At 36.8% G+C, this 15,741-nt stretch overlaps 1 protein-coding gene across 2 annotated transcripts in view; it reads left to right on the forward strand.

Moving 5' to 3' along the window:
- The window catches only part of SPOCK1 (SPARC (osteonectin), cwcv and kazal like domains proteoglycan 1), a 289,273-nt gene that overhangs the window by 94,766 nt on the left and 178,766 nt on the right, over nt 1–15,741 (forward strand). For both annotated transcript variants that reach the window (XM_066977321.1, XM_066977322.1), the window contains one exon: nt 2,237–2,282. In XM_066977321.1, the coding sequence (XP_066833422.1) occupies nt 2,237–2,282 (46 nt within the window). The remainder of the gene's footprint in view (nt 1–2,236; nt 2,283–15,741) is intronic.

Below are 15,741 nucleotides of genomic sequence, written 5' to 3' on the forward strand. Positions count from 1 at the left end.
TATTTCCCTGTATTATCATCCTGTAGTTTTAGGTAAATTCGAAAATAGATATAGCTCCAGTTTTTTTAAAAGGAATGCTAGATGCCTGCATAGAGGAGAAAAGGAGAAGGAATAAGGTTACAGAAGAGATGGGTGTTTTTGTAGTTTTGTTTTTTTTTTTTATGAGCAAGGTGCATTTTCTGTAAAATACTCCTTTGACACTGAAATTGAGATAAACCCCCTTTCCAATCCTTATTTCAAAATTGGTTCCATATGCCAACTGCATAAGAAATCTTTCTTGGGATTTGAATTATTTAACAGTTTCTGATGCTGAAAACCCAGCAGCAAAGCAACACCTAGGGAAAAAAAAAAATGTAAACAGGCAAAAATAATAATAATAATTTGTTACCAGAAAAAAATTGTTCAAAAGGCTAATAAATAAATAAATAAACCGTCTTATTCTAGAAAGTGATTAATGCGTGGTGAATTTAGCAGTACATCGTAATCCATTACAAAGCAGTGTATCACAATGAAGTTGGTGGGATTTTTTGCATCAACAAAGCTGTGGAATTCAAAGGCAACTCTGTGATTTTATTTCTGGTGCCAAACCCTGTATTTCTAAAGAGAAAAGTTAGAGATTCTTCTGATGTATCTGAAATAAATTGGGAATAATAATCTTTATAGTTACTGTGGAAAGCTATCGCTGTCCATGAAGTCAGCATAGACACAGCATAGTCAGCATGAATACACTTGGAGAAAGCAAATACATTTCCTCCTGAAAGGCATACAGAATTGCAACTAGTCCCCTCATTACAGGCAGCATTTGCCTGTCCTTGGCAGCCTCCAGATCAGAGAAAAGCAGGATAGCATCCACAGTTCTCCGCACTATCAGCGTTAGTATTTTCTGCTTCTCACCCCAGCCATAACACTCCCAAAGGAATGCAGTGCCACAAGGCACATTGCCTGGCATTCAGTGATGGTATGGAGAGTATCTGCTCTTCCTCTAGTCACCTGTGGGCTGTTCTGAACCCAGAAAGTAAGACCTACCGGCTTCCAAGTCTCCAAAATATTCCAACTTGATGATTGGATAGCGTAGGAACATGTGAAATTCAGTTAACTAGAGATAAATGGTAAGCAGAGTCCTATAGAAGAAATAATTCAGGTGTTTTATTCACACTGTTGGGTTTTCAGTTACCCTCCTGGCAGGAAGAAGAAATCTAAACATCATTCTAATTGATAAAGACATCTCTTCAGTGGCAGCCCTCAAGAAATGAATATAGAATGTTGGATACATTAAAAAGGAAATAAAGATTAACATGCAGAAAAATATAACAGTGTTATAGAAATCTTCCATGATTCCTCTCTTCAAATACATTATTCTGTTGTTATCCCTCCCTCTCACAGAGGATGTGAATGAGATATACAGAATATGCTGGAGCTGAATATCTCTTGAACCCCAGTTCTTCAGAGGTGGGGTTGATGGCACTCTGAAGTAGGGGAAATTTTGCCTACAGGTATATATTTGCTAAGTACATAGAATACAAATTCAGGCACATGGAAGGGACTGGAGAAAGCATGGAAAAAGCTTGTTTGCAACAATAATCATTTGGCCAAGTATGCTGAAAACTCCTACCTTCTCGGTTTCACAGCACAATCAGAATTACATAAAACAGAACCCGAAGACTTCCTGTGCAATCATACCTTTATATCAGATTTAAGGAGTCCTAAAAAGATAAAATTTATTAGTAGGAACAGTGACAAAAACATTCACTGTGAGTTCTCTTGGATGTTATTATAAATTGTGTAGTGCCTTAAATATTATTACTGCATATCTGAACATTCACAATGGTGTGATTTGCATGTGTCCAAATGTATATATATATTTGGGGATTTACTTTGCTGACCTTTTACAATGCTGTCTTGGTGTGCATCATGTCATATTATCTTTATTACTGAATGTTGTAGACTGATATGAAATAATATAGAGTTGTCAGAAAATATTTAATGAAGGGTGTTTTGAAAAACAGGTCAGATAGAAGATTTGAGGTACTGAATGCAAGGAATTTTTTATTCTTTAAATTCTAGCCTGCATTTACTACTCTTTTGAACACAACCTGTTGACAGTTTTGTCTGATTTGGGCTGAATATGTTAGGATCGAAAGATGAGTTGATTCATTTGTAGTTTAATTACGTGAAATTGTACTTAAAAAAATGCTTATATTTTCCCTGAGTTTTTTTTTTTTTCTTCCCTATTTAGGATGATTATTTCAGAAACTGGAATCCAAACAAGCCTTTCGATCAAGGTAAAGTTAGTAAATATTTTGTGGTTGTATTTTTTTTATTTCCATATACTTTTTCCCTTTCTTGCTCTGTCTGTCGTATGCGTTAGTGAAGAGCTATATTCGTACTTACATCTCATTCCCAATTTAGTCACAGCTTGAGGTGGTTTATGTATAAGAGTTTGACTCATCTCTGTATTTTTTAGCTGTGTTTTTTAATCTGCATCCATTCCAATTTATATTCAGTGATGATATATGTGCTTAGAAAGGTTCTCTGTAGCCCTGAATCTCAGTCTAACATGCAATTTAAAACAGGTGTCTTCACATACCTTTTCTTTCATTTTAAAAACTTCTTAAATGAATGTCATAAACGTAATTACTGTATTTCCTAACACTCAGGGGGGCAATTCTTTGAATCTAGTTGCAAAGTTGTGAATTTCAGAGCTGATTTTCAAAAGAAAAAGGGCATTGTGTGTATGCTGCTGATTCCAATACAGATTCTGTCAGGCATTTTGCACTTCCTTTGTCTTGGTGGGTTATTAAGTTATGGCAGTTACTCCAACAATTTGCAGGCTAGCCACCAAAGGATAGGAGAAAGAAGTAAAAAATATTTTGTTTTGTCCAGAATAGGGAGCAACTTTGCCAACCAGAGACTTGAGTCTTCAAAATTGCTGCAATGTTTAGGAAGGAAATGCCCCTTGGAGTCTCTGTGGACACATAGTTGCTTTTGAAATTTTCACTTAAGAGCCTTTCTATATTTCATTGCCCAGCACGTATGATGTGCATGTAGCTCCCAGGAATATTACTGGGGACACGTACATATTAGGCTGAAGAGCATCAATTCTCTGTCTTTATGGAAATGGAACTTCAATGTCAAAGGAAAGGGGAAGATGATGTTTTTGTCAAGGTATATATCCACAGAGATTTTCAAAGGCATAGAAAGATTTAGGGTTACAAATTCTATTGATTTCAAACAGAACTTTTGCTGCCCCTTTCAGACACCTCTGTCTTCCCAAGAGGAGAAAAGAAAAAAAAAAAAAAAAAGTAAATCCTGGTAAAATGTTGCAAAAAGATTTTGAACTGATGTACTCTAAAAGTGTCTTGTTCATTGTGTTACTGAGATTTCTGACTCTGGGCAAAGACGCAAATTATCTTAGAGATTCTAAAATCACACATGGATACCTTGAAGTGATACAAACATTTGTACATCTGCTAAAGATTCCTGTCTCTTCACAGTGTCACTTTTCCAGTGGGTAAATGAAAACAGCAGGCTGCATCTCTCCTGGGCTATACAGGAAATCTGAGTATAGCCTCGCTAGGCTAACGCTAGCCTACATGAATACCCTTTCTTTGGGACAGGTCTACAGTATTTTCACATTTAAAATATATTTCTAGATTCTAAAATCACTTTTTAAAATATTGTGAAGCCTTCATATGGAAGCCGGACTGCAGAATCACCACGAAGCAGCTGGGAGGGCAGGGTTCAGAAGTAGCTGTAGGTGGTTAGTACCTGTCAGAAATGATCTCGTAAAGGCAGCCAGGGAATTCAGTATATCTGTAACAGCTTTAAAAATGAACTGGAGACAGAGGTTTTGAAAATCAGCAGAGATCTACTTCTAGACTTTTACTTCATTTGCATCTTTTAAACAAGAGTGTGCTGGGTCAAACCAATGCTTTCTAAAAGAAAAAAGCTACCTTTATTCAGCAGATTAAATTCCTTAATTATGCATTTAAAAGCAACAGCAATTGTAATCTAGCTGTCTTCTTTCTGTTTGTAATGCAGAGAGAGAGATCTGCATTTATGTCTCAAGGAAAAAAAAACACCTTGTTTTGTAAGAAAGCACACATGACTTTCACTGAAACAACCCCTAGAGAGTTGCACAAGGTATCTTTGCATAACATGCCTTCTCAAAGGAAGTCAACTTCAATGCTTCAGCTGCATGTAGAGAGTACCTGAGTAGTCAGAATTTATTTTTTAGCCTTGCTACTAGCCCGCATTTTTATTCATCTCGAACCCAAGAGAAACCAATAGAAAGGTGAGCATCTTACTGACTGAGCCGAGCTAACGAGGCGTTTGGACTGCAGAAGGCAGGAGAGCGTGTAGCCTGGAAATGATTGGTAGTCATTAATATTGAATTCAATTCTGTCAGAGTTGCAGAAGCCATAAAGCAGAAGAGTGGAAGGTGCAGGGTACTCAGGATTTTTAAAATATGAATCAAAGGGTTGGGTGTTTTTGTTTGTTTATTTGTTTTTTTGACAAAGTCATTTGAAAGATCATAAGCAGCTTGACAGCTAACTTGGCATAGTTTCTTAGTCTCCTACTTTGGAGAAAGAAAAGAGGGAATTAGGGGAAAAGTTTAGCATAATATTCCCAAGTCAGAGATTTTGTACAGTAATTAATTGTGTGCACCTAGCCAGACTCACCATAAAATTAACCCATTCGGACTTCATGTGTGGTTGTATGTGAAAACTGCTAAACAAATATTTAACTTGTGAGACATTTCTCCTAAAGCCACCTCTCAGTATATGTATTAAATGCTTCAATAGACAAATGTTATTAACTTTTCTGGTAAGATGCACAAGTAAAGAGTGCATTTATTTAGGTGTAAAGTTGCTGGAATGATATCAAATTTCCTTGCCATATGGCTTTTTTTTTAAAGCATCGTTACCCCTAAGACAGGAACAGTGGAAGTAATGGGATGCACTTCGTAGTGCAAATATATAAGCTCTGAAACGTTTCAACCACTGAGCTGCCATTACTATTAATGGCAAAACACAATAAGAAGGGAAAAAACTTTATCCTGTTGAACTGATAGTTTTTTCCCCAAAATCTGTGCCTAAAGCTACCCACAAACTCTGGAACTGTTGTAATATGTTTGTACAATTAAGTGCAAGTCTCACTGTTTCTGTTTTGGTTGTGACACTCAGATGATTGCAGTGGACTGAGCTGGCCTGTTTCCTACTCCAAACCCTATCTTTTGCACTGAGATAGAGAGACTGGCTGAAGTGTGGTATGATCATACCCATCTCTGGTGACAGAAATCCCAGCGTTGCAAGCTGCTGGACTTCTAAGGAGAAGCCCCTCATCTGAAATAGCTGGACGTTCACCTTTTATTCCCAGGCTTTTTCTTTATTCTCATTGTCTTTATTCCCAGTTCTTTTCCCCTTTAGCTGAGAAACCTGGAGAGGGAGATTTCCTCTCTTTCTCAGGGCTTTCATTTTGGACATTATCTGTCAGGGGAGGAAAAAAAAATCCCTCTTCCACCGTGCTGTAGGAAAATCTTCATCTGCCTATCTATGACTGACTCTGATGTTAGACATACTCATGTAGACTTGACTATCTTTATTAATTACAGGCACGAGCTCTCTATCATTCCAAAGAATTTCCCGTGAGCACTAATGAAAGGCTGAACTGTCAAAATACCCTCTTTTTTGAAGAGGAAACACTGCTTTAGAGTGGTTTGTGGCCTCCAGCATAGCATAACCTGCAACTTTCACAGTCCGGTAGCCCCATGGAAGTGAATTTGTCAAACTTAGAGCTTTATATCTAGAGATGGATGTGTTGGTATTCACGCTTCCTCTCCTCCTGCATAAAATTGTACCTAAGTATGTCTAGTGTCTGACTGGCAAGTCCAGACTCTAGAAGCCCTCCAGGCTCCTGCAGCTGTGCACAATAAAGTTTGCCTGAAATTCATAAGCATTCCAAAAGCGAAAAGACAATAATGGGAAGCCTGTGATGCAGGATGAAAATCATAGAACCTACAATTATTTTTGAACATGTAATTTTCTGTTAGCCCAGTTAAGATGTTCTTTCAGAAAAGCCTGAATAAATTCCCTTCAGAGAGTTTAGTACTGTACACATCCCTAGCCACAAATATATGTTAGTTTTATAATAAATGTTTTCTATTACTGTGCCTCAGATGGCAGATTTCAATTGAATAACTTATTTTGCAATTTATTTTTTGACTGTATTTGAATTAGTTTTAGAGGCTTATTCATAGGACAACTGCACATGAATTATGTTTGCAAATCTTCAGTAAATCAGTACAATTTTAAAACATGCTAACTAAATCAACAGGAAAAAAATAGCTGAGATGCTGCACGTGAAATATGCTATCTTCCATCAGAGGCATTTCAAGCACATTTGGCTGCTTACATCCGCCGACAGATGCACATGGCTGTCATGTGCTAGAAGCATAATATTAAATTTCTTATAAGCTTGTAAGCAACCAATTTTTTCATTAAATATGGCATCAGAAGTGACGGAGATAGGATCCCCATCTGTGATGGTATTATGGCTGATGTGCTTTGAACTAAGACAATGATCGATAGGTTGCTTGTCTAGAATTTTATTAGCACTTGGGGAGCACTTGTTAGTTGGGTCAATAATGGTGCTGACTTTCTTTTAATATCTCTTACTTCACTGACTGTGAAGCAGACATGATTTTTCAAAGGGAAATTCACGCTTCCCTCTAGTGCTCATTTAGCTCCCATTGAAGTAAATACATCTTTGGGAATTTAATACAGCCCAACCCTGCTCTCACTGGCATCACTCAGTAAGCAGCAGCTTCCTTCCCTTTGCTTCAGTTCAGTGTACAGGAATTTGTTCTTAGAAGCATACTTAAACCTTTAAAATTAACTGTTTGGAAAAATACATGCCTGCAAAGCTTCCATTCTTATTTGCTTACATAGAGACCACAAAGTATTGTTGACGCTAGCAGGGTTTGTATTCTGGTTGAACAAAGGCCAAACCATTCAGGCACAGTCTCCTGCATTGACATTACTTGGCTTGAATCTATTGCTATGCCATCCAATATTTATGCTGCACATCAGAATGAGTTTTAAATCATTAGACAGTCACAAGGGTAATTTGCAAAGTATTTAAAGATGTTTATATATTTGTGAGTTAATTTTAGATATTGTTTGGTTGTAATGAAAAAAGAGGAACTCCAAGGGAGAGCAAAAGTAGAAGGTGAAGCGCCAGTGGTCATTAAATGTCTTCCTAAAAATTCTGAATTATACAATGCCAAAGTAAAGACAAGTGATTTCAAAATCAGATTTCAGTAAATAGAAAATTAGTAAGGAATAAATTCTAGGGGAAGAATAATTAGGATAACTGGCATTTCCTTAATGTGAAGGGCACAAGCACAAGAATACCGAGAACTTGGTTAATGATAAGGTTCTTAGTGACTTAGTTGGCAAGAAGTTATTTAGAAAGTGAAACTTTATTGAACTCAAAGAAGCAAAAACCATTGCACCGAACAAAGAAAGCCAGGTACAAAATAAGGTGTTTAGGAAAGGATTTAAGAATAATAATTTTCTATGAGTGTATTAAAAGGAAGAGAAAAGTCAAGCAAAATGACGATTCACAGCTCAGTGGAGAGAGAAGCTTATATAAAGGCAATGATGAGAAGGTAAAAGTACTGTTACCTGTCTTTGCTTTGTCTTTCACTTAAAAAGACAGCTGTGATCAGGAGGCTATTGCAATTAATATTCTCAGCTGAAGTGTAAGACTATGGATTAGGGAAAGAACAGGCCTCAGTAAATTAAATGTTTGCAAATCAGTTTGAATTGACCCAAGGGTTAAGTGAATTGGCTGAAATAATTTTAGAGGTACTAAAAGTTATCTTCGAAAATGTATGGAATTGTAGAAGCCTAGGAAAGGACAAGCAGTATACATGTTTTTCCAGCTGCAAAAAAAGGAAAAAAAAAATGGAAATTGTACCACATGACTTAAAACTAAAATCCTGAAAAAAAGTGCTGAAATAAATATTAAAGCAAAGGTTTGTTAACATCAAGAAGATAAGGGGATGAATAAAGCTAGTATGGATGTCAAAATAAATCTGTTTCTTTTTCAGTGACATTTACAGGCCTTGAGACTCAAGGATAAGCTTGCTGTGTCACGTATCTTGACTTTAATAAGGCTCTTGACATTGGCTTACTTTACTGTTTTATAAGCAAGTTTAAGAAGTATTGTCTAAAAGAAATAATTGTGAGGTGGGTACAAAATCACTTGGAAAGATTCGTTCTGGTAGTAGTTGCCAATGGTTCCACGTCAGGCTGGAAAGATAAATTGAGAAGGGTTCCTCTGTGATCTATTTTGAGTCCAGTATTATTCACCACTTTCATGAAATTGCAGATGTTGAAATTAGTATGCTTATTAAATCTAGAAATGTAGCCAAGCTGGGAGAAGCTGTACACATATTAGAACAGCAATAAAATTCAGAGTAGCCTCACAATATGAAATAAATGGTCTGAAAACAAAAGGTAAAGTTCAGTCAGGACAGATACAAAGTTCCGAACTGAGGTAAGAACAATCAAGCTGCACAAAACGGAATAAAAAACAGTTGGAGAGTTATAAATTCTGACTGATAGTTGTGAAAAAGGGCTGGGGATTACAGTGGATTACAAATTGAACATGAGTCAACGATGTTGTTCTGTTGCAAAGAAAGCAAATGTTGCACTGGCATGTGTGTAGCTGTGAGTAATCCTTTAGCTCTAGTCAGCACCACTGAGACCTTGGCTGGAATACATTGTCCAGATTTGCGTACTAGGCTTCTAGAATAGTATGAATCGATTGCAAAATACCCAGAGAAAAGTACCAGATATGATCAGAGTTGGAGAAATTATATTCTAGGAAGGAAGACTGAAGGAGAGGAGGTGGCTCTGTGGGGGGAAAAAACTATTTTAAAATGCCTATAGTGAACTGTGAAGAGGAGGAATTGTGATCTGTCTATTGTGGATACAGCAAGGAGCAATTCATTACAGAAAATATTAATTTTAGCCTTCGTAATGACAGGAATAGTTGAGCATTGGGAGAGGTACTTTAAAGAGTCTGTGAAGTCTCTGTCTTTGAAGGTGTTCTGAAATACGGTAGACAAATGTCTTGTGCATAATGACACATTGACAGCTGATCCAGCTAGGGAGGAGGGGAATGGAACCAGCAACCTTGCCAGCATTGCCATTGTAGCACTGAGATTCTGTGGTTGTTCTGTGATTAATGGAAACCAGTTGATTTAATTGAAAGAGCACAGAAGAAATGCTGAACAAGGTTTTTTCTTAAAACAGATTTCCAGTCAAAGCAAAGAAGGGGAAGGAGAAAAAAAAAAAAAAAAAGGTGAATAGGTATTTTTTGACAGACATTTTGGCACCATCTGAAAAAATACAGGTTCTCATTTGATGGAAGTAATCTGCATAAACTTTAAGATAGAAACTAACCGCAGGCTTGCAAACCTCCATGAATATAAACAGGGACTGGTAAAAGGCAGTCTGCTTTATCTGACTGCTTCTTCTGACCTCACTTGCTTTCTAACATAGGAGGACATCCTATAGATGATTCTGCACTTGGTTATTAATGTTTTTTTTCTAGCCAGGCAGGAATAAAGGTCACGATCTAACCCTAAGGTTAAAGAATTGGGTGTAAATGAGTTAATTATTCTCTTTCAATTCATTAGATAAAACATGACAATGCACATGTATTTAGGAGTTAAATCTCCTTCCACTATCAACCTAATAGCCCAGGTCACCAAAGCATTAATTGAATCACAGCTATTTTCCTCCGTGTTCTAATTGCTTGAAATTAAACATGTTTGCTTAAAATAGTAACATTTTTGATCAAAGCTGACTATTTTCATTCTAGCCTTGCAGTCCTTTGTGATGTGGAAAGTTACTTTAAACTACAAAATGGCACAGCAGCAGTGCACAACAAGATGAATAAAAAAAATAAATAATGTGTATTCAGGTGTTATTCTACACTAAAAATTTCCCTAAACATACTATGGTGAAAATAAGTATCACTTTGGAGGGCATAATTTAGTCATTTAATCACTATCTGTCTTTCCTCTGTGTCCTCTGGTTGTAATTTATCGATGGATCTTGCCACTGATGTGTGTCTTCATGCTGTCAGTTATTGGCTACCAGCTTTCTTTAAAGATCTTGTTCCCTTCAGTGTTTCAACTTTTCAAACGTTGTCTTTATAAGGACAGAAAAGCTATATCTGAAGACCAGAATTTGTCGTGCACCATCCTTCACGAAATGTTGTTTAGAGGATTAGATCTATTTTATCTAGGGTGTGTTGTCTACGGTTGTTGTGTTCCATGCGTGCAGCTTTGTAGCACATCAATGGAGGCGCTACAATAAGAGGGAGGCACCCAGATGAAGTGCTGCCCCAAAATGGGGGACTATTATGGTCACTTTAACCAAAAGGCAGGACAAACAGAATCAAATCTGTCATGTTCGTGGGTACTTTTCCTGGCACAGCTCTAATTTATAAACTGAGCAATTAATTCACTTAGTCCCTCATCTGCCATGTTCTACTTAACAACAGCTAAACAGAACTCCAGTATAAATGGATGGACAGATAAGCATTCCTATGGATCATTGCACATTCCAGCAATCTTTAATGCAATGTAAGTAAGCATTAGTGTAATTATTTTAATGTGACACTTTGGTATGTTCATGGAATTTCTCCTTTAACTGTGGGGGTTTAAAAAATAAATCAGAAAAATGCATGTAACTAGACTCTAAGAGCAAAAATATCTTTGCTGTGAAGGTTCCAGCATATAACCCTGCTTTTTTGTTCAGTGAGGACCTTTGCAATAACCTTTCATATTTAAAGCCAAGCAATGAGGAGTTGTTGACACAGGCTGTAGAAGTTTGCAAAACTGAGAACGGGAAGAACCCCTGCTTGGCATGGAGTTAAATATAGACATCTGAGGAGAAAAAAAAAAAAAAGTGTCAGCTTCTCTTTCAATAAACCATAAAGCTACCTAAGAAAGCAGCGTTAGCTAAAATAAATAAATAATCTAGCCATGATTTGTTAATTCCATTCTGAACAACATTAATTGTTTTTATGGTTATAGTAAATTCACTCTAACCCAAGGACCTGTTCATCCTCAAAATCCAGAGAATATTTAGCTATCTCAGAGGAGAGCATGATGCAAAAAAAAAAAAAAGTACTTCTATAACAACTTTCCCATTTTTGATATTATCAGTCATCACCACATTGCATCTTTGATGCTAATAGAACTGTAAAATATTCATTTTCATGGGCTTTCTTTCTCTCCCTTTCTTCTCCTTCCTGTTTTTCTTCAATTTGCCTGAAATGCAAGTGGTAGAATAGTCACATGATGATTGTCTGCAGTATGCTCTTATACAGGCATCATATTTTTATCTAGTTTTTCAAGTAGCAGTGCTCTTTTTAAATTTAAGCTTCTCAGCGCCTCTTCACTGTGCTGAATAGCCACAGTGAATATCCAACTGAAAGCCATTTATACAACTGAAAGCCAAATGCACTTATTCATTCTCTAGGTTGTCTTTGTGAAGTGTCCATCTTCCACAATTGCTTACTTCAGTAAGCTCAAGTTACTTCAATAGCCTTGAGGGTTTAAGAAAACTGTTTAATTGTGTGAAGTTTTTTTTAAATCTTTTGTGATTCTCAGGTTGCTGACATAAAAATGTGAGGTTAAAAAAGTGCATATGTCCATCAATACTGAGACTGTCTTTTTGCATTCACTGTGCAGCAAGAGGAATACTACTTGTTCTAGTTCTTCAAATTGCATATTTGCATGAGTGCCACCTAAGGTCATCTTTTTATGATAAAGCCTAAAAACTTTTTCAGCAATCCACATTATTATTTTTTTTAATTTCTTTTCATTTTCCCCTTCTTCTTACTAGCATAGTCAGGAAGCATCTTACCTATCTGAATATCCACTCAGGTTGACAACTCTTATGCTGTTCAAGCCAAAGTAATTTGAACTATCCAAGCTAAAGGCATGAAAAGCAGAAGTCTATCTGAAATACACCAGCAGGCCCTTAACATGGGTGCAGATATCAGAAATATAAATATATTTATAGTTTGCAACGTAAAGATCATTAGTTATTACTTTTCATCTTTAGATACTGCCTCAACAGAAATTCTACATATGCTATTGCTGTGTGCTTAGTGTAACCTCTATTTAGTTATTCAGACTCTTAATTGCCTAACTGCTCCTGGCTTTTCATTATTCTGTTGCAAAAAATGTGACTTGATATTTAGGCAATCATTTTTCATTTTCTTTACAGCTCTCCTTTTGAGCTGCTTTTTCATCAAGGCGCACTGCTAGGATATTTTCCTACACAGGCCTGTGCCAATAACATTTTTCCAATGCCTATAAATAAATTAAGTATACTGTGGCTTGAAAGAGAAATTGCGATCAGCTGGTGTTCCACTACCTACAAAACATTTTATCTTCCTTCAGTTTCTATTACTGTGCTCTCCCTTGACTTTGTATAGGAAGTTGCACTCCCTGTTAGCGTCGTGTGGCGTGTTTGTGTGCAGCGTGCTTGATGTATGGAACTATTGCAAACGCCTAGCATGGATAGCTCAGCTTTTGAAATTGCATTGAAGATGAACTTTTTGACAGATGCGGCTGTTTATATGATTTGGAAATAGGCCTGTTTGTATCAGGCAGGCAGGCACTTCATTTTTCAAAATGGAAAAAAAATAACAAACAAAAAAGGTTTGAGATGAAAGAGAAGAGAGAGGCCACCCATCTAGTGGGAGCAGAGAGCCCAAAAGGAGGAAAGCGCTCAAGAGCTATACATGTTAATTTTATAATGGTACAACAACAACAACAAAAATCCTTTTCCTAGGCTGAAGTTTTAAACAGAATATAATTGCTTGATTTCATCACATCTGCACAGTGATTCACAACCTGAAAGCCAGTTGCCTGGTCTGAGGTAGCTGTCTGTCGTTTAATCTTTGTAGGAGACACTGAAATAAGTTTTTCAGATTTCAGGTACTGTACTGGGAGCTGCTTTGAGGACTAGCTAAGACTAATTTTTAGAAGACTAAAGTTAGATGGAATCAGCCATCACTGTCCAGGAAAGCAAGATATGTACTGGAACCTCTTCCGCACGCTATTCCACTCCACTTCCCCAGAGAAGATGAAAAGATCAAAAAGATCAAAAGCACAATGGTTGTTAAATTTATGAGGATCCTGTCTCAGTTTTGAAGCTCAAATAGAGCAAATTTTATGACTGAAACTACTTCCCTGTTCTGTGGAAGAGCTGGCACAGGCCAGGCCAGAAGTTGTGCAGGCTGTTGTTTTTTAGATATTTATATATATAAAGTCTCTTCCCCATGAGACTCCCAAAATACTCTGGTTTCCTTAGCTACTGGATTGGATAGAGGATATCTCCTCAGTAGGGGGTCCATTTTCTGGTTTGCTCTTGCCATCGTTGGTACCCACAATATGCTTGTTCAGGACACTTCTGAACACATCTGCATTTATTAATGATCAACAGGCTGTTAGCATGGTTTCCCAAAGCACAAAATAAGCTATTTGAGGTACATTCTGCTGTTTGGGACAAGAGAGTTGTTGTACTTTGTCTACTTCTGCTAAAACACAATTAGCTCAAGTTCACAGGCCTATACCAACAGCTGTGCTAACTAGGCCTAACTAATGCTAATTGCTACACTGACACAAGATATTTGGAAATTCTGATCCGTGTTTTCTGAAACTTTCAAGAACAGCAAACTCTGCCAGATGTTCAAATGAAGAAAGGAACTCCGAGGAAATGTATGTCATTAAATAACCATGGCAGGTGTCCCTTACAGGTGGGATTCTCCTGTAACATGCTTACCCCCCTACGCACTCGTATCATCTTTGTGAGCAGCAGAGTATTTGAAGATTACCTAGCTGAGAATCTAGGAAAGCATCAGATATTCAGTGGAAAAAAAAAAAAGTGTTTGGGGTGAAGGGTGCAGGAGCTGGAATTTTGAGATAGTGTTACTTCTGTTTTCCTTTGAGCTGGGGAAGAGAGAGTCAAGAGAAGGGAAGATGAAGTATGCAATAGGTGATGTTTAACGCTTTGAAAAAGAATCAGATAGTTTAATAATGGATTTTCTGTGTGACAGTCCTTTGGCATAGCAGATTTTCACCTGTCCATTAGTATGCTGTCTGTTTTGTCAATCTAGCAAAAAGGGAAAAGTCTTCTTGCTTGCTTTTCTAAAAGAACTGCATTTCTGTGATCTCTGTGCAGCTTTTAAATTAAGAATTATTATTTTGAATTAAAATACTGAAACCACCCTCTCTAGACCTTAAGATCTGAAGTTTTTAGCTCACTTCTAGTTAGTATTCAATGTAGGAAGGGATGGGGTTTCAGTAAGTTGCTGAAGAAAGGTAGTACAAGGTGGAGACATTGAGTAGAAACGGGGGAAGAGGCCAAGAAGGGAAGATTTAAATGTATGTTTGGAATAAAAGGTTTTGTTATGAGAACTTTTTGATTGTTTTTTGGGATGTGTACGTTACATTCTATTTTGGTATTTCCCTGCATCTGTTTGTCCATTTCATTGGAACAATAAGATGTTTTGAAAGGAAATTATTAAAAATTGAAGTCTGAATTATTCACAAACACACTTTTTTAAGGCATTGAATAATTATAAGAGGTTGTTCTTATAGGCAGGCAATTTCCTCAATGATAAGAACTTTTAGTCTGAGGAATTAATTTTCAGCATGCTACCTAAATAAAATGTTCATTAAAATCTTCATATGGTATGTAATAGGGAGCTAATAATGTTTGTTATTTTTTTTATTTCAGTTATGGTAGATGTGAATTAAATAGTATTTTAATAAAAATAAATAGTAGCATTTATTTTCCATTGAGTGTTGCGGATTTACATGATGTGTCTGAACATACAAAGAGCCTAGGGTGTGGATGTGTGTGGTGAATGGATTTTATTTTAATGACCTATAATATAATTGCCCTGTCCTGACAATTAAAGTTGGGCATTAAATCTTAATTCATTAATTCCTTTGCATCTTTTTTTTTCTTTTCTTTTTCCCCCCATTGAGGAGAGAGGTGGAAGTACTAAAAATTCCTCTAAGCTTGTAAAGCTTGAAGAAGTGTATGACGAATAGATTTAAAACGGATTACTAAGGGGTAGAATACAAAGGCGAAATTACATCAGTGTCAAATTCTGCCCTCAGTTACATGCAGGCTCCTTCGTGAAGTTACAGTGATTTAAATTTAGCTTAGACTTGCATAACTTGGATGGAAAATGCGTGTTCATTGTATATTACTCTTTTTCAGTCGTTCTGATGCAAATGCCCTGTAGTCACTTTCACATGCGTTTTCCTATCCGTATATATCCATGTTTTCTATGGGATGACTTTCATAGCAGAGACTGAAAAATCTCCATAGTCCAACAATTAAAAAATGAGCACATGGCCAGGTCTGACTAAAAGGTCTTCCACACTTCCCTATATGCCTATGTGCCATTTCCAAATACACCTTAAAGAAAGATTCCTCAGATCCAGAAGTAGTGATGATCTCAGCATGATCCCAAAGTTTGAGTCTTAGTTCTGTTCTTCCAAATGCTGTCTAATGTATTATGTACTGTGTCCTTCTACTGAAGCAATTTCACACCTCATCTACTAGAGATGAAAATGGCAGGGAACAAACTATAAATCCAGCAAAATCTTGGTTTAGTAAATATATC

The sequence above is a fragment of the Anser cygnoides genome, chromosome 14 (genome assembly GCF_040182565.1).
Source record: "Anser cygnoides isolate HZ-2024a breed goose chromosome 14, Taihu_goose_T2T_genome, whole genome shotgun sequence".
Classification (NCBI taxonomy): Eukaryota; Metazoa; Chordata; class Aves; order Anseriformes; family Anatidae; genus Anser; species Anser cygnoides.